This window comes from Molossus molossus, unplaced genomic scaffold (genome assembly GCF_014108415.1).
Source record: "Molossus molossus isolate mMolMol1 unplaced genomic scaffold, mMolMol1.p scaffold_m16_p_23, whole genome shotgun sequence".
Taxonomy (NCBI): Eukaryota; Metazoa; Chordata; class Mammalia; order Chiroptera; family Molossidae; genus Molossus; species Molossus molossus.
In genome coordinates, this window is record NW_023425359.1 from 662913 (window position 1) to 682294 (window position 19382).

The 19382-nt window shown below is 52.5% G+C and overlaps 1 protein-coding gene across 2 annotated transcripts in view; it reads left to right on the forward strand.

The window, feature by feature from the left end:
* Positions 1-19382, forward strand: part of SLC35F3 (solute carrier family 35 member F3) — a 321898-nt gene that overhangs the window by 288300 nt on the left and 14216 nt on the right. For both annotated transcript variants that reach the window (XM_036277593.1, XM_036277594.1), the window contains one exon: positions 17607-17826. In XM_036277593.1, coding sequence (XP_036133486.1) covers positions 17607-17826 — 220 coding nt within the window. The remainder of the gene's footprint in view (positions 1-17606; positions 17827-19382) is intronic.

Sequence of the window (19382 nt, forward strand, 5' to 3'; positions counted from 1 at the left end):
AGGGGACTGTGCTGTTCAGGGTGCAGTGTCCACGCCAGGGCGCAGGGGACGGTGCTGTTCAGGGCGCAGTGTCCACCCCAGGGCGCAGGGGACTGTGCTGTTCAGGGCGCAGTGTCCACCCCAGGGCGCAGGGGACGGTGCTGTTCAGGGCGCAGTGTCCACCCCAGGGCTCAGGGGACTAGCTGTTCAGGGTGCAGTGTCCACCCCAGGGCACAGGGGACGGTGCTGTTCAGGGCGCAGTGTCCACCCCAGGGCGCAGGGGACTAGCTGTTCAGGGCGCAGTGTCCACCCCAGGGTGCAGGGGACTGTGCTGTTCAGGGCGCAGTGCCCACCCCAGGGCGCAGGGGACTGTGCTGTTCAGGGCGCAGTGTCCACCCCAGGGCGCAGGGGACTAGCTGTTCAGGGCGCAGTGTCCACCCCAGGGCGCAGGGGACTAGCTGTTCAGGGCGCAGTGTCCACCCCAGGGTGCAGGGGACTGTGCTGTTCAGGGCGCAGTGCCCACCCCAGGGCGCAGGGGACTGTGCTGTTCAGGGCGCAGTGTCCACCCCAGGGCGCAGGGGACGGTGCTGTTCAGGGCGCAGTGTCCACCCCAGGGCGCAGGGGACTAGCTGTTCAGGGCGCAGTGTCCACCCCAGGGCGCAGGGGACTGTGCTGTTCAGGGCGCAGTGTCCACCCCAGGGCGCAGGGGACGGTGCTGTTCAGGGCGCAGTGTCCACCCCAGGGCGCAGGGGACTAGCTGTTCAGGGCGCAGTGTCCACCCCAGGGCGCAGGGGACTGTGCTGTTCAGGGCGCAGGGGATGGTGCTGTTCAGGGCGCAGTGTCCACCCCAGGGCACAGGGGACTGTGCTGTTCAGGGTGCAGTGTCCACCCCAGGGCGCAGGGGACGGTGCTGTTCAGGGTGCAGTGTCCACCCCAGGGCGCAGGGGACTGTGCTGTTCAGGGCGCAGTGTCCACCCCAGGGCACAGGGGACGGTGCTGTTCAGGGTGCAGTGTCCACCCCAGGGCGCAGGGGACTGTGCTGTTCAGGGTGCAGTGTCCACCCCAGGGCGCAGGGGACGGTGCTGTTCAGGGCGCAGTGTCCACCCCAGGGCGCAGGGGACGGTGCTGTTCAGGGCGCAGTGTCCACCCCAGGGCGCAGGGGACGGTGCTGTTCAGGGCGCAGTGTCCACCCCAGGGCGCAGGGGACGGTGCTGTTCAGGGCGCAGTGTCCACCCAGGGCACAGGGGACGGTGCTGTTCAGGGCGCAGTGTCCACCCCAGGGCACAGGGGACGGTGCTGTTCAGGGCGCAGTGTCCACCCCAGGGCGCAGGGGACGGTGCTGTTCAGGGCGCAGTGTCCACCCCCGGCGCAGGGGACGGTGCTGTTCAGGGCGCAGTGTCCACCCCAGGGCGCAGGGGACGGTGCTGTTCAGGGCGCAGTGTCCACCCCAGGGCGCAGGGGACGGTGCTGTTCAGGGCGCAGTGTCCACCCCAGGGCGCAGGGGACTGTGCTGTTCAGGGCGCAGTGTCCACCCCAGGGCGCAGGGGACTGTGCTGTTCAGGGCGGAGTGTCCACCCCAGGGCGCAGGGGACTGTGCTGTTCAGGGCGGAGTGTCCACCCCAGGGCGCAGGGGACGGTGCTGTTCAGGGCGCAGTGTCCACCCCAGGGCGCAGGGGACTAGCTGTTCAGGGCGGAGTGTCCACCCCAGGGCGCAGGGGACGGTGCTGTTCAGGGTGCAGTGGTCCACCCCAGGGCACAGGGGACTGTGCTGTTCAGGGCGCAGTGTCCACCCCAGGGCGCAGGGGACTGTGCTGTTCAGGGCGCAGTGTCCACCCCAGGGCGCAGGGGACTGTGCTGTTCAGGGCGCAGTGTCCACCCCAGGGCGCAGGGGACTGTGCTGTTCAGGGCGCAGTGTCCACCCCAGGGCGCAGGGGACTGGGCTGTTCAGGGCGCAGTGTCCACCCCAGGGCGCAGGGGACTGTGCTGTTCAGGGCGCAGTGTCCACCCCAGGGCTCAGGGGACTGTGCTGTTCAGGGCGCAGTGTCCACCCCAGGCGCAGGGACTGTGCTGTTCAGGGCGCAGTGTCCACCCCAGGGCGCAGGGGACTGTGCTGTTCAGGGTGGCAGTGTCCACCCCAGGGCGCAGGGGACCTGTGCTGTCAGGGGCGCAGTGTCCACCCCAGGGCGCAGGGGACAGTGCTGTTCAGGGCGCAGTGTCCACCCCAGGGCTCAGGGGACGGTGCTGTTCAGGCGGCAGTGTCCACCCAGGGCGCAGGGGACGGTGCTGTTCAGGGTGCAAGTGTCCACCCCAGGGCGCAGGGGACGGTGCTGTTCAGGGCGCAGTGTCCACCCCAGGGCGCAGGGGACTGTGCTGTTCAGGGCGCAGTGTCCACCCCAGGGCGCAGGGGACGGTGCTGTTCAGGGCGCAGTGTCCACCCCAGGGCGCAGGGGACGGTGCTGTTCAGGGCGCAGTGTCCACCCCAGGGCACAGGGGACTGTGCTGTTCAGGGCGCAGTGTCCACCCCAGGGCGCAGGGACGGTGCTGTTCAGGGCGCAGTGTCCACCCCAGGGCGCAGGGGACGGTGCTGTTCAGGGCGCAGTGCCCACCCCAGGGCGCAGGGGACTGTGCTGTTCAGGGCGCAGTGCCCACCCCAGGGCGCAGGGGACTGTGCTGTTCAGGGCGCAGTGCCCACCCCAGGGCGCAGGGGACTGTGCTGTTCAGGGCGCAGTGTCCACCCCAGGGCACAGGGGACTGTGCTGTTCAGGGCGCAGTGCCCACCCCAGGGCGCAGGGGACTGTGCTGTTCAGGGCGCAGTGTCCACCCCAGGGCGCAGGGGACGGTGCTGTTCAGGGTGCAGTGTCCACCCCAGGGCGCAGGGGACTGTGCTGTTCAGGGCGCAGTGTCCACCCCAGGGCGCAGGGGACGGTGCTGTTCAGGGCGCAGTGTCCACCCCAGGGCGCAGGGGACTGTGCTGTTCAGGGCGCAGTGCCCACCCCAGGGCGCAGGGGACTGTGCTGTTCAGGGCGCAGTGTCCACCCCAGGGCGCAGGGGACGGTGCTGTTCAGGGTGCAGTGTCCACCCCAGGGCGCAGGGGACTGTGCTGTTCAGGGCGCAGTGTCCACCCCAGGGCACAGGGGACGGTGCTGTTCAGGGCGCAGTGTCCACCCCAGGGCGCAGGGGACGGTGCTGTCCAGGGCGCAGTGTCCACCCCAGTGCCAACAGCAGCTCTAGTGGCTGCCCACCTATGTTCATCTTGGCCAGCCTGCTGCCAGGCCACAACTCCGTTGAAGTGGACTTACTTTCATGGGCCTGTTCTCAGTCTGCATCGGGTCCCCTGCCAGAGGCACCAGCAGTCTGTGGGCCAAGACGCTTAGCCTTGCCCTCTGTAAGCTCCCGTACCTGTGCCCCCGGCCTTGTATTCATACTTCCATGTCCCCCAGCTGCACCAAGGTGGCAGTTACTTCAGGGCCCAGGTCGTCTGGGTAAGGGGCCAATAAAGCTGCCATTGTCCCAGATGTCCCTGAAGGGCCCTTTGCTAACTCCATGTCTTTCATATGGGCAGTGAACAGCTCTTCATCTGTGCCGGTGTACCGCTGCACAAAAATCACCCGGAGCACGCCCTCCTCCCATACGACCTGCATCTCACCCGGAGCACGCCCTCCTCCCGTACAGCCTGCACCTCACCCGGCACACGCCCTCCTCCCGTACAGCCTGCACCTCACCTGGAGCACGCCCTCCTCCCGTACGACCTGCACCTCACCCGGAGCACGCCCTCCTCCCGTACGACCTGCACTAAGTCCAATAAGTAGTCCACTCACTCACGTGCTGGGCCTCAGTGATTCTCAACATGAGGGTCACGACCCCTTTGGACGTCAAATGACCCTTTCACAGGGGTTGCATAAGACCATCGGAAAACATTTCTGATGGCGATTAATAACAGTAGAAAATCACAGTTATGAAGTAGCAACAGAAATAATTTTATGTTTGGGGGCCCCACAACGTGAGGATCGGTATCACAGGGTGCGGCCCTAGGAAGGTTGAGAGCCCCTGTGCTGGGAAGAGCTCCAGCCCTTCTCCCACGGGGTTCGGGCAGCTGCCACCAACCAATTGCTCAGTGTCTGGCTGCCAGCCTGGGGGTTCGTCTGCGGCACATTCTGCAGCTACTGCCACAGGAGGGGACGGTGGTGACACTGGACAGCTGTCCAATCTCAGTGGGGCTGAGCCCAATATTGTCCACTCTGTTCCCAGAGGCGTAGCAACCAAGCCGGACAGACACCCCCAGCCGCTGCTGCCATTGCTAGTCCCTAACTCCACAGCAGAACACATCCTAGGAGGCGTATGCGGGTGTCCCGCCAGCCCCCTCCCGGTGCTAAAGGCTTCTCTGTCTCTACCTTCCGCACCACCAAGGGTCGGGCGTGTCATGCAGACCCGGCAGGGTTGCTAGCGCGGGAAGATGCAGCCGACTCTGCTGGACGTGGAGCCTGTGTCCAGCCGCCACCAGGCGCTGCTCGAAGTCCTCCTCCGTCCAGAGCAGCTGCTGCACGTGGCTCCTGAGGTCCTGGGTGTCTCAGCCGCCCTGTCGCAGGACAGCCAGGCACATCCAGGCGACCTGACCCTCAGCCGCCCAGCGCTCCACGGAAATCCGCCTGCACGAGCCGGGGCGTGGTGCGTACGTCCTGAGCTTACCTAGCGGTAACTGGTCTGCGTGTGCAGCCAGTTCCGGGGCCCTGTCCTGAACTGTGGCCTGTCAACCGGCCAGGTTCTCAGGCCCCAACAATATTCAAGAACCTGGGGCTGGAACTGGGAACATGAAAGTTGGTCGGACTGACCTTGCTCCTGCCTGGCTTCCTTCCCGCCCTGGTCTCTGTCGATGCCGCTGCTCCGTGCGATGCCTGATTCTCTCTCTGCAGATTGGACTGGGGATCTGGCCTTCGGCTTCGGATTTGCCACTAAAGCATAGACTTTTCCACCAGAAATTTGGAAAAGCCAACGGCTGCTTACAATGGCTGTTGGGGGTGAGGGACTAGAGCCCAGCTTGGTCACATGCCCACCCCACCCCCACCCCCGAGTTTACACTGATCACTGGCCAGAAAGGCTGTGAATGGGCAGCAGCTGCCATTCAGTCCATGTGGCTGGAGGAGCCTCCTCCAATGCGAATGGCACCCTGACCCCCAGAGGAGCTTGTTAAATGCACATCTGACCCCACGAAGGAGGTCCAGGGTGAAGGCTGAGCCTCCCTTCCTGACAAGCTCCCAGGCAGTGCTGCGGCCGGTGGCTGGACCACACCATGCGGACCCTGGTTGGAGCTCGGGGCACAGAGGGAGCGGCGGTGCATGGGGAGTAGGGGCAGCTCTCACCACAGCCGTGTCGGCGTGGCCCAGCGCCCCAGCACCCCAGCGCCCCAGCACTCCAGCACCCCAGTACCCCAGCACCCCAGCACCCCAGCGCCCCAGCAGAGGGGTTTCTGCGACTAGCAAGAAGCCTCCACACTCAGTGTTCACCAGTCAGGTCTTCCTGCCTCTGGGAAGCCAAGGTGCCCGCAGCTGGGCCTGGTGCTGTCCGAGTGCACGTTAGGGCAAAGCCAGAGAGCATCAGGAGCTGGTGGAGGTCCTGATGGTGGAGGACAACACAGGAGCATCAGGCTCGAGGTGGGATGACAGTGACGGGACCTGAGGAGGGGGCGGGAGGGCGAGGCCGAGCTCAGGCTCCCGGGAGGTTCAGCTGGCACCCCCCCGGGCTTGGCGGTAGGGCTGGTGGCTGGTGCTCCGTGTCTCGGGACGGTGTGTCCACCCCGTGCCTGGGCCGTGCCTGCTGCCGCCTTCAGTGCCGTGTGCTGACACCCATCACATGTAGAGCCCGGACGCGGGCGTGGTGGCTGCGGCTCGCTCCCTCCCAGGCTGGCGGGACAGCACACTGAGCGCAAAGCTGCTGTCGAGGCCGGTGAGCCCTTGGGCACAGCAGTCTCGGGTGCCGACCTGGAAAAGCGTTGCAGTCAGTATGGAGCCGTTTGACCCAACATGGCACATTGCGGAATTGTAAGCATTTCTGTCCTTGAGATACAACAAAATTTTGTTTCAACTTCTGTAAACGTGTTCTTAGTAATGACCCTGATTTTTCAGCCCACACTGCATCCTGGGTTTGAGACCAGGGAAACCGAGCCCGCCCACCTGACCGCGCCTTTCATGGGGGCGGAGCCTGCTTTAAGACCAGGACTTGGGGTCAGGCTGGGACAGCCTCCAGGAGAGCTCCCCGAGCTTGTCTGTTCAGAGACAGATGCGTGCTGTGGTTTTAGGAGTTTTGACATAGCTCCTGAAAATAGCCGAAAGCATTGCCCACACATCTGCGTAGTTGGTGGCAAGAAATATAGCCTGAACCCAGATGCCCACTCCTGCAACACCCAGGGAGGCAGAGTCCCTGACTGGCAGCTCCACACGGGCCCCCGGCGGGCACGGCGCCTGGGAACCAGACCTTCTCACTGAGTCCTGGCCAGCGGAGTGATGGGCAGCCTCTCAGGGGAGAGGTTCCTCGCCGGGCATGTCAGCCACCCTTCGGGTTTCACTGAAACAACTGTGGAGAGTGGGGAAGGGAATCGGAGCCCCTAGTTCCGAGCTGAGCCCTGCTACTCACCCCCGCGGAGCTCGTCACCTCCCTGCTGACACCCACCCTGAGGAAGTGGGGCCCTGACCTCCGCACCAGCAGAGCCACCCAGCCCGACCTGCTGTCCGCCTGCCCTGAGGAGCTGCGCCTCCTCCCCTTGCTCCATCTTGACTGAGCCAGGGTGGGGCTGGTGCTGTCCGAGTTCCTGCCGGGATCTGGGAGACAGTAATGCAAACGTTATTGATGACACTCTGTGGACACGCGAGGGGCTGGGCAGGGGCTCTCCAGGGGCGGGCTCTCCAGGCGCTGGTGGGAGTGGCGGCTGGAGGTCAAGGAAAGCTCCGGAGAAGTAGGTACTCGGTAGCTCTGTGAAGGGGACAGCGATGGAGGGTGATTCTGAACTTCTGGAGCTGCGGGAGCGCGGCCCTGGGCAGAGCGGGGCCCAATCCAGAGCAGAGCAGAGCGTCGGTTCCTAGCGGGGCAGAGCCGGGCCGGGTCCAGCGCAGAGCAGAGCCTCGGTTCCTAGCGGGGCAGAGCCGGGCCGGGTCCAGCGCAGAGCAGAGCCTCGGTTCCTAGCGGGGCAGAACCGGGCCGGGTCCAGTGCAGAGCAGAGCCTCGGTTCCTAGTGGGGCAGAGCCGGGCCGGATCCAGTGCAGAGCAGAGCCTCCGTTCCTAGCGGGGCAGATGCTAAAATAGCCACAGCCACTCACCTTGGGCTCCGGCAGGGGGAGGGCGGACTGAACTGGAGCTGTGTGGGGACACTCAGGATTTGGAGGGGGCTCAGAGATTTTGCTGAGTTGCAGCCACGCAGGACGGTGGCCATCTTACTCCTTCCCAAGGCTCTGTGGAGAGGCGGCGGCCCCTCCCTCGGAGATTCAACCCCACCCAGGTGGGCCATTAAAATGCAAATTGAGGCTCACTAACAAACAGCATCTGCCCCACCCTCGGGAAATCCCTTTACGCTGAGCACCTGAGGGAGGTTTTCATTCCACTGAGAACCCAAAGCTTTTCAAGTAACCGCTACTGATACCCTGCAGGCAAAAAGCTAAAGCATAACTGTACTGTTTCTGAGCTAGCAACTCTAACCAGGAAAGTAAGACTTGACAGTGGTGTTTAACATGGGTCCTCCCTCGCTCATCCAAACCCAAGAGAGGGAGCCACAAACAGCTGAACAACAACACCCACAGGGAAAATTTGGCAGGCTCCAAAGCCCACTGAGATAGCCAAATGGTGAAACACAGAAACAAAACCCAAATGAAAGAACAAGAGACCTCTACCAAAGATGAGATAAATGTGGAGCAGTTAAGCAAGTTAACAGAGCTAGAATTCAGAGCCATGATCTTGAGGAAGCTCAACAGCATGAGTAAGGAAATAGAGATATTGAAAATCAACCAGTTGGAAATTAAAAGCCACCAAGAAGAAAATAAGAATGACATATCAGAAATAAAGAACACATTGGAAGTTCTAAAGAGCAGAGTAGAGGAAGCTGAGGACTGGATTAATGAATTAGAAGACAGGGTAGAAAAAATCAATCAATCAGAAAACCAAAAGGAAAAAACAATTAAAAAACAGGAAGATAGCTTAAGAGAATATGGGACAACTGGAAACAGAATAATATTCATATCATAGGAGTCCCCGAATAAGAAGAAAATGAGCAAGGGTTAGAGAATATATTTGAAGATATAGTAACAGAAAACTTCCCTATTTTGGTGAAGGAAGAAGGCATTCAAGTTCAAGAAGCACAGAGAGCCCCAAGTAAGAAGAACCCAAACAGGCCCACACCAAGAGACATAGTAATTAAAATGCCAAATATTAAAGAAAAAGAGAGAATCCTAAAAGCAGCAAGAGATAAGCAACAGGTTGCCTACAAGGGAACCACCATAAAGCTGTCAGCTGACTTCTCAAAAGAAACACTACAGGCCAGAAGGTAATGGCATGAAGTAATCAAGGTCATGAAAAACAAGGATCTGAATCCAAGACTACTCTACCCAGCACAGCTGTCATTCAAAGTAGAAGGTCAAATAAAGAGCTTTCCAGACAAAAAAAAAAAAAAAAAACACAAGGCTAAGGGAATATATTAGCACCAAACCAGCACTACAAGAAATGTTGAAAGGACTGCTGTAATTAGTAGAAGAAATAGGAGGAAAAATATAACCAAACTAAACAAAAATGGCAATAAATAACTATACATCAATAATCACCTTAAATGTAAATTAACTGAATGCTCCGATAAAAAGACACAGAGTAGCTGATTGGATAAGAAAGCATGACTCATCTATCTATATGTGGTTTCCAAGAGACCTACCTCACAACAAAAGACTCACATTGGTTGAAAGTGAAGGGATGGAAAAAAATCTTCCAAGCAAACGGAAAGGGAAAAAAAGCTGGGGTAGCAATACTCATATCTGATAAAATAGATTTCAAAATGAAGGCCATAACTAGAGGCAAAGAAAGCCACTACATAATATTGAAAGGCTCTATCCAACAGGAAGATATAACCTTGATGAACATATATGCACCCAATATAGGAGCACCAAAACATATTAAAAATCTGCTGGAGGACTTCAAAGGAGAAATCAACAGCAATACAATCATAGCAGGGGACTTCAACACCCTGTTTACACCACTGGATAGATCCTCTAGACAAAAAATTAGCAAGGAAACAGAGACTCTAAGTGAAACACTAGATCAAATGGATTTAATAGATATCTACAGAGAATTACACCCCAAAACTACAGAATTCACATTCTTCTCAAGTGCACATGGGACATTCTCAACGATAGACCACATGATAGAACACAAACTAAATCTCTACAAGTTCAAGAAGATTGAAATCATATCAAGCATCTTCTCAGATCACAATGGCATGCAAGTAGAAATCAATTGCAACAAGAACATGCAAAGACATTTCAACACATGGAGGCTAAATAGCATGTTATTAAACAATAAATGGGTTACAGAAGAGATCAAGAAAGAAATTAAAAACTTCCTGAAAACCAATGAAAATGAACACGCAACAACACAAAATATATGGGATGCAGTGAAAGCAGTTCTGAGAGGGAAGTTCATAGCACTACAGGCCTACCTCAAGAAACAAGAAAAATTTCTAATAGACTATCTAAGCTTACAACTTAAAGAACTAGAAAGCAAACAAAAAGAAAACCCCAGAACAAGTAGAATGAAGGAAATAGTAAAGATCAGAGCAGAAATAAATGACATAGAGACCAAAAAAAAACAATTCAAAGGGTCAATGATACAAAGAGTTCGTTTTTCAAAAAGCTAAACAAGATTGATGGACCCTTAGCTAGACTTATCAAAAAGCAAAGAGAGAGAACCCAAATCCACAAAATCAGAAATGGAAGAGGAGAAGTAACAACTGACACCACAGAAATACAAAAAATTGTTAACTACTATGAACAATTTTATGGCAACAAATTCGACAATCTAAGCGAAATGGAAAAATTTCTAGAAACACATAGTCTCCCAAAACTGGACCAGGAAGACATAGAAAACTTGAACAGACCAATAACAACTAAGGAAATTGAAGAAGTAATCAATACTCTCCCAGTAAACAAAAGCCCAGGCCCCAATGGCTTCATGGGGGAGTTTTACTGAACATTCAAAAAAGAACTAACACCCATTTTCCTCAAACTATTTCAAAAAATTCAAGAAGAAGGAAGACTTCCAAACTCATTTTATGAGACCAGCATAATTTTAATTCCAAAACCAGAAAAAGACACTACAAAGAAAGAAAACTACAGGCCAATATCCCTGATGAACATAGACGCCAAAATCCTGAACAAAATACTACCAAATTGGATCCAGCAATACATCAAAAAATCATTCACCATGACCAAGTGGGATTCATCCCAGGGATGCAAGACTAGTACAATATTCGCAAATCAATAAATGTGATACACCACATAAACAAAATGAAAGTTAAAAATCATATGATCATATCAATAGATGCTGAAAAAGCATTTGACTAAATCCAGCACCCATTTCTGATAAAAACACTCAGCAATCTGGGAATAGAGGGATCATATCTCGACATAATAAAAGCTATATATGAAAGACCTACAGCCAACATCATACTCAATAGGCAAAAATTGAAAACATTTCCCTTAAGAACAGGAACAAGAAAAGGATGCCCACTTTTGCCACTCTTATTTAACATAGTACTGGAAGTCTTAGCCACAGCAATAAGACAGGAAGAAAAAATAAAAGGGATCCAACTTGGAAAGGAGGAAGTGAAACTGTCATTATTTGCAGATGACATGATATTATACAAAGAAAACCCTAAAGACTCCATCAAATATCTATTAGACGTGATAAATGAATTTGGCAAAGTAGCAGAATACAAAATTAACGTCAAGAAATCAATGGCATTCTTATACACCAATGATGAACTCACAGAAAAAGAAACTAAAAAAAAAATTTTATTTACCATTTCAACAAAAAAATTAAGATACCTAGGAATAAACTTAACCAAAGAATTAAAGGACCTATTTGTAGAAAACTACAGGACATTGAAAAAATAAATAGAGGAAGATATAAAAAAGTGGAAGCACATACCTTTTTCTTGGATTGGAAGAATTAACATCATTAAAATGTCCATATTACCCAAAGCAATCTATAGAGTCAATGCAATCCCCATCAAAATACCAATGGCATATTTCACAGAACTAGAACAAATACTTCAAAAGTTCATATGAAACCAAAAAAGACCGCGAATAGCCACAGCAATTTTGAAAAAGGAGAACAAAGTTGGAGGGATTACATTACCAGATTTGAGGTTATACTACAAAGCTACTGTAATCAAAACAGCCTGGTACTGGCACAAGAACAGGCATATAGACCAGTGAAACAGAACAGAGAATCCAGAAATTGACCCAAGGCAATATGCTCAATTAATATTTGACAAAGGTGGCAAGAGCATACAATGGAGTAAAGACAACCTCTTTAATAAATGGTGTTGGGAAAATTGGACAGCTACATGCAAAAAAATGAAACTAGACTATCAACATACAATACACAATAATAAACTCATAATGGATAAAAGACTTAAATGTGACCCGTGAATCCATAAAAATTCTAGAAAAAAATGTAGGCAACAAAATTTCGGACATCATACGCATACACTGATACATCACCTAAGGCAACAGAAACAAAGGAAAAAATGAACACATGAGTCTACATCAAACTAAAAAGCTTCTGCACAGCAAAGGAAACAACCATCACCTGGAAAGGCTACCCACTGTATAGGAGAGCATCATTGCCAATGATACATTAGATAAGGGGTTAATTTTCAAAATATATACAGTACTCATACAACTCAACAAAAGGGAAAAAAAGAACCCAATTAAATAATGGGCAGAGGAACTAAATAGACACCTCTTCAAACAGGGCATACAAATGGCCAAGAGACATATGAAGAAATGCTCAACATCACTAATCATCAGAGAGATGCAAATTAAAACAACAATGAGGTATCACCTCACACCTGTCAGAATGGCCGCCATCAACAAATCATCAAACAACAAGTGTTGGTGAGGGTGTGGAGAAAAGGGGACTCTAGTACACTGCTAGTGGGAACGCAGACTGGTGCAGCCACTATGGAAACAATATGGTGCTACCTCAAAAAATTAAAAATTGAACTTCCATTTGACCCAGTGATTCTACTTCTAGGAATATACTCTAAGAAGCCTGAAACACCAATCAGAAATAATATATGTACCCCCTTGTTCATAGCAGCACTATTTACAATAGCTAAGATCTGGAAACAGCCCAAGTGTCCATCAGTAGACGAATGGATCAAAAAGCTGTGGTACATATACACAATGGAGTACTATGCAGCTGTAAGAAAGAAAGATCTCTTATCCTTTGAGACGACATGGAGGAACCTGGAAAGTATTATCCTAAGCCAAACAAGCCATGCAGAAAAAGACAAATACCACATGATCTCACTTTTTTGTGGAATATAATGAACATAACAGTCTGAGGAATAGGGTAGACTCAGAGACATGGAAGTAGGGTACAGACTGACAACCCTCAGAAGAGGGGGTAGGGCAGGGAGGGGAGAGATAAACCACAGAACTTATTTGCGTGGACATGGACAACAAAACCAGGGACAAGGTTGGGGGGATTGGGAGGAGGGTGTCAATGGGGTAAAAAGTGAGAAACATCTGTAACAAAAATAAAATTAAAAAATTAAAATTAAAAAAAAAATAAAGACCTGGCCAATATCAGATACTACTGTGAACACCATTTCCTGTTTCAAAAGCAAGAAGGAATTGCTGAGACCATTCTTGTATAACATACAGGGATAGCAAGAGTAGGTTTACAGTTGTTCGTATAGAAAATAACACAGTAATTAATTAATAAGAATACAAGAATAAACTGTGTTTGGGGAACTCACAACTGTAAACCTACTTTTGCCTACCCCTGTATCTATATTAAGTTTCATTCCAAAAAATAATAAAAATCTTAGTTATCTAGAAAATAGTACAGTGAAAAAGAAAACAAAAAGTTTTATTTGGGAGGCTAAGTATTTTCCTCATGTAACCTGGATTTTCCAGGACAATGATAATTTTATTCTTAAAACTAAAGATGATTCCAATATCTTTAAATATAATTTGATTTTTATGTATTTGTACGAATATTTGCACCTACATAACTTGCGAAATTAGGAAAAATATACCTTGTGCGAGGTCAAAATGCAGATCCTTACGTTTGGGTCGAGAACGTTCACCGTGTGTGCACCAGCCTCGTTCCACACAGAATCTTCACGCAGGTGTGTGTCTGCAGAGCATCCCCAGCCCCGGCTCTACACAGACAAAAATCCAGGGGATATGAGCTGATACCCAATGGATGGAAAGAAACCAGCCAAAGAAAGCAGAGAAAAGGAAGTGTTTCAGCACAGGGAAGTAGACACCCCACTGAGACCTGGAGCAGAGAAAGAAAGAGGAGCCCATGGGGCGGCCTAGAGGCGGCTGTTCTGAGGTTGTGGCTCTGGAGACAGAAGAGAGGGAAGGGGCTGAAGGAATGCTTGCTTTTGCTTTAGGGGATGTGTGTGTGTGTGTGTGTGTGTGTGTGTATATGTGTGTATGCATATATGTGTATGTGTGTATGTGTGTGTATGTGTGTATATGTGTGTGTATGTGTGTATGCATATATGTGTGTGTGTGTGTGTATATATGTGTGTATGCATGTATATATGTGTATATATGTGTGTGTATGTGTGCATATGTGTGTATGTGCATGTATGTGTGTATGTGTGTGTGTGTATGTGTGTGTGTGTATGTATTTTTTATAATCCTCACCCAAGGATGTTTTTTCATTTATTTTCAGATAGAGTTGGGGGAGGGCGGGGTAGAGAGAGAGAGAATCATCGATGTGAGAGACACACCCATTGGCTTTTCCCCGCACGACCCCAGCCAGGGCCTGGACCGAGGCTTAGGGGATGTTGGAAGGTTACCAAGCCTCAACATGTCCGTGGTGATGGGAGTGTCGTGGAGAAGGAAGATGTCTTTGGGCGTGTTCCCTGAGGGGTGAGCAGGGCTGCTGTCTGCCCAGGTGTCTGGACAACCTGTCTGGGCGGCAGTGTCCTTCCTGTGCGTGGAGGAAAGTTTCTCCATCTGGCTTCACGCTACTCCACCCGCTGCTGCCTCCGCTCAGGTGTCAGCTTCAGCCACAGGGACTTGACCACTCTCTCAGGTGTTTTTAAATAATTTTTATAGCCATCTGTTCTTGTTTCATGGATGAAATTACTTCTCTTACCTCTCCAAGGACAGTATCTCTCCCCCAATACCCAACTGTGTAAATTCCCCCTGTCCTTCAAGACTCACCTCAAAACCCGCACCTTTTATGAGGCCTTCTCCGGTCAGTCCAACTTCCTCCCTAGACAGGAGAGGTCCAGGGCACTTGATACTCCACCCCGTCTAATAGGTGATTATATTTAAACTTGCATTGCTTCCTATCGAAGCATCAATCTATGTCCCCGGTTGCGCCATAACCTTCTCAAGAGCAGGGACTGTTTACTTGTTCTGTATCAGCCACGGCGTCGAGTCTGGAGTGTGGATGTGACAAGTGCTTGTTGATTCGAATTACATGACGAGCCATCCTAATGCCACCAAGCCAGGCTTCCCAGCTGGGGCTCTTCAGAGAACACCAAGAATGTAGGTGTTTGTCAAATAATGATGTGGAACTTACAGATTGTTATGATTTTTATCTTCGCAGTGTTTCATTTTCTAATTCAATAGCAGTATTTTAGGGACTTGCTTTTACTGTGTCTTCTTTGAAGTCTTCTTCCTATTGGTTTAGGAAATATTTAACTGAATTTTACCATTGAAATAACCGAGAACAGTTACAAGCAGGATTAGAAACAGATACACTAACCCTTGGCCGGCACATGCCTCGGTTGTAGGAAGCAGAGGCTGAGACACTGGAGAGCCACCTGCTGGCCCTGAGCCCGCCGGGGAACGGAGGTGCTCAGTGGGGGTCCGTGACAGAGCACCTCTCCCTCTCTTCCTGGTGTCCAAGAAGAGGCCTCTGGCAGGTGGACTGATGCTCGTCCTCTCTCTTGGGTGCCTGGCAATCAAGGGCATATGTGGGCAAGCCAGCTGGCATGCAGCAGGGCATCGTCTTTGGTCTTAAAGCAGCACAAGGCTCGCTGGCCAGGGGCCGATCTTGGTCTCATTAGAACTAAGGTCCACTCGTCTGAACTGCAGTCCCCTGGTGGTGAGACCTCAGGGGCGCCAGAGCTCTGTGGGCCCGGGAGTCTTGGCTGCTCCAGCTCCCGGTGGAGCCCCACGTCCCTCCCCACTTCCAGTCGCCAGCGTGGGCCCTGTCGCCAGCGTGTCTGTCCACCTCCCCACCATCACACGTGGGAGGGGTCGCCTGTGGTCTCAGAGAGGGTGTGAGCTTCCACTTGGCTTTGGGCGGCTCCTAGCACAACACGAGTCGTTTAGTGACGGTGAGTCCGAGGGAACCTGGAGACCCCGCTTCCGTGGTGCTCCCTTAAGCAGGGTCTCCTCTTAGATAAAGTAGGTACTTAAACGGCAGGAAGAATAAGTGTTTCCTCCTGATTATACTCTCGGACTGGCAGCACTTCACACCACTGCGGCCACGCACGCAGGCACCCGGCACGGGGAAGGAAGGCTGTTCTGTGAATAGGCGCCTGAGAACACCCACAGAAAATGCCGCCGAAATATTGCATGAAAATTATGAGGCATAATTTCAACCTATTGGTTAGATGAGAGTTTCGTGTATATAAAGCCAAAATGGAATCACTGCAGTTGATTTTGAGGTAAATTCAGTGACTCGCATGTTTTGCCTGGTGCTGGTTTGTTTAGAAGCAATGCAGGACTCCAACAGTGACAGGTGGTGAGTTCTCGGTTTCTTCTGTGGATTGATGGCAAGAACAAACAAAATTAAATTAAAATCACACCAAATATCCTCTGATTCTTTCTTTACTGTCATCCTTTACTGCTTTATTCAAATAGTAAGTGACACAGGCCCAGCTCTGACCCATCCGAGTTTATCTGCGTCTTGTAGTCAGCACACGCTTGCTTCCGCGGACGGACGGCGTCCTCACTCCTGGGCTGGGCCCTGAGGCTGGCTGCCGAGGGCTGGGGGGGCAATGGCTGGAGGGGGCGATGGCTGGAGGGGGTGATGGCTGGAGGGGGCGATGGCTGGAGGGGGCGATGGCTGGAGGGGGCGATGGCTGGAGGGGTGATGGCTGGAGGGGGCGATGGCTGGAGGGGCGATGGCTGGAGGGGCGATGGCTGGAGGGGGTGATGGCTGGAGGGGGCGATGGCTGGAGGGGCGATGGCTGGAGGGGTGATGGCTGGAGGGGGTGATGGATATAGTGGGGTGATGGCGGGGGGGGGTGATGGATGTCAAGGAGGTGATGGGGAGGCGGCGGTGGCTGTGGGCGCGGTGGGTCCTTGCTCGTCCTCACCGGCTCTCAGGCCAGCAGAGCACCTGGGGCACCGCGCTCTGTGGACTGCGCTCCCCCCAGGGTCTCCCCACACTCTCCCCGGCCTCCTCTACTGTCCTCTGCGAGTGGAGAGTCGGCTTTGTTTTTCCTGCGTGGTTTTTCAAACAGCGATGGCCCTGCCCTGGACTCTAGACGGGCGTTGAAAACCTTTCCTCTGCAGGTGTTTTCTCATCTCGCTGCCTCTCGAGATGCCAAATTCTTGGACCTGCTCTTTTCTCCCGTCAGCCTCTTCGACGGCAGGGCCCGCGAACGTCCGCGAGGTGGAACGGACTGAAAACGCCCCTGGAGAAAGTGTGGACATAGCTGACACCCGTGCATCAGAGCCAAAAGGAATCGGATGTGCCCAAGAAATGACCCCCTGCCTGACCACAGAGACAATTGCAGTTTGGGGCTAAATTTTATAAACTGAAAGTCTTCAAGTCTCCAACCTTCCCCTTAAAAATAAATCCAGTGGTCCAGCCAGTGTGGCTCAGCGGTTGAGCATCGACCCTGCACCAAGAGGTCGCTGGTTCGATTCCTGGTCAGGACACATGCCCAGGTTGTGGGCCCGATCCTCAGTGGGGGGCGTGCAGGAGGCGGCCAGTTGATGTTCTCTCTCATCCATGTTGCTCTCTCTCTCCCTCTCTCTTCCTCTCTCTCTAAAATCAATAAAGGAGAAAAAAAAAAAAAGTCCAGTGACTAGTAACTTCCTTCACTTTCTCAGCAAGTGACAGAACCTGTCCTGTGGTCCCGGTAGAACTGGGCCCCCTTCGTGTCAGACACCCCCAACATCACCTGGGTTGCAGGTTCGATCCCGGGCCCCGGCTGGCGTTGTGCTGGGCACAGCCAGTCACCCTGTGTCTCATATCGATGTTTTTCCCTTTCTCCTCTCTCTCCCTCCCTCCCTCCCTCCCCTCCACTCTATCAAAAATCAATGGACAAATATCCTTGGGTGAGGATTAACGAAAAATACAAATTAAAAAAAAATAAAACAAGACTGGGTGAAGGAAAATCTATGAATATAATAACACTGCCTTCTTTCCTGTTTTAGGGAATGCTGTCGGTTTTTTGGAGACAATGGCTTGACTTTGAAGGTGTTTTTTACCAAGGCAGCACCCTTTGGTGTTCTTTGGACCCTCACAAACTACCTGTACTTACACGCAATAAAGAAAATTAACGCCACGGACGCCTCCGTGCTCTTCTGCTGCAACAAAGCTTTTGTGTTCTTGCTCTCGTGGATCGTTCTCAGGGACAGGTTCATGGGCGTGAGGGTAAGTTCCTCGTTCTCTGTCTCCTTCCCTCCCTCATGCCGCCCCAGCCTGCCCATGGCTCGCTTAGCCTCGTGTGCTGGGCCACACGCCCAGCTGCTGACCACTCCTCTGATTTGCAGCCGAAAGGCGCCGGGCGGAGGGCCCGGTTCTTGGCACGCCTTGCAAACCTTCTTGCTTGCAAACCATGCTAGACAAGCATCCATGAAAGCAGCTTTCATTCCAAGCATCTCAACAAGCATTCCCTAAAGTGTGTGCCCGGCAGGGCCCAGCCCGGCTGGAGGTGGGCCCGTCTGCGTGCTCAGCCCGAGCTCTCGGCCCAGCATGCTTGTGCTACATCCCGACTTGGAAGGACAGTGCCTCTTCCTGCACGCCCCACCCCAGGGGCAGTGAAATGACATCCCTTGAATGACCTCTTCTTGTTACAACCGAAACTCAGTGAATTCCATTAAAATCGAGTCAAGTTTAGCTATTCCAGTTTTATCACAGTTCTATGAAATCGGATAAATGCAGATCGGATGTCAGCTGAAATACAGAGACACCCTGAATAGAAGGACCAGGTGACATTTAGCCTTGACAGAGTCCTAGTGACTTCTGCTTGTCTCCCTCTGCTGGCCAAGAGCTGCTATTGCCCTGTGAACCTCTTGCCACAAACAAGGACACACATCTGGTTGTCCTATGGTCAGAGCATCTCAGTCCTTGCTGCCCTGAGACCACGCGGCCACACAGGAGGCACAGAGCCCAGGCAGGGCCCTCCCCTGTGCCCTTCGCTCCTGTCGGGGGATGATGACATCACTCAAGTGGCTGATTCATGCCCACCCAGTTATCAGGCAGTGCGGACATGAGTCAATGCTGAGCAGTATTTTTAGCTTGCAGGAGGGGAGAAGTTTGTTTTCAGGCTTAGTGTTAATTTTGGAACTCACTGAAAACCCAGAAAAGTTTTCAGCAAATAAATGATCTGATACATCTCCCCAAGGAGTTCAGGCAGTGATGCAGACAGCCTTCCTGGCTGACCCTGAAGACCTGGTGTCGGGGCCCTTGCCACCAACGCGTGCCCCGTGTGATTTATTTTGATGCGAAGAGCCAAGGGGATTCCTGGAACTTACTGATGTCCAAAGCAAATTCCAGACGAGATCCAGCTACTGGGAAGACATTGGGGGTTCATTCTGTATGTAAACACCCAAAAACAGAAATGTTCTGAGGTTAAGAGAAGGAGGTGGGAACATACATGAAGTCCTCGGAGACGCGGAGAACAATGAGGCACACCCGATCTTTCTCGTTGCTTACATGGCTCAGGGGTTTCCCCTCGCGTCCCTGAACTGGTGTACTCTGGCCATCCTAGCCACGCGGTCAGTGTGGGTTGTGCTGACCACTGCGTGTGGAAATGTGTTGCATTGAAGCCTGGCACTGGGCCAGGCTGAACAAAGGGCCACAGAGCTGGCTCTGGTGGAACTTTGGTCTCTAATGATCGTCCCTCCTAGAAGGATGTCGCCCGTGGTCTGAGAGGCCCCCTCTAAGCCAGGGTGGTTGCCCCTTGTCGTCTTCAGGGATTCAGAGAG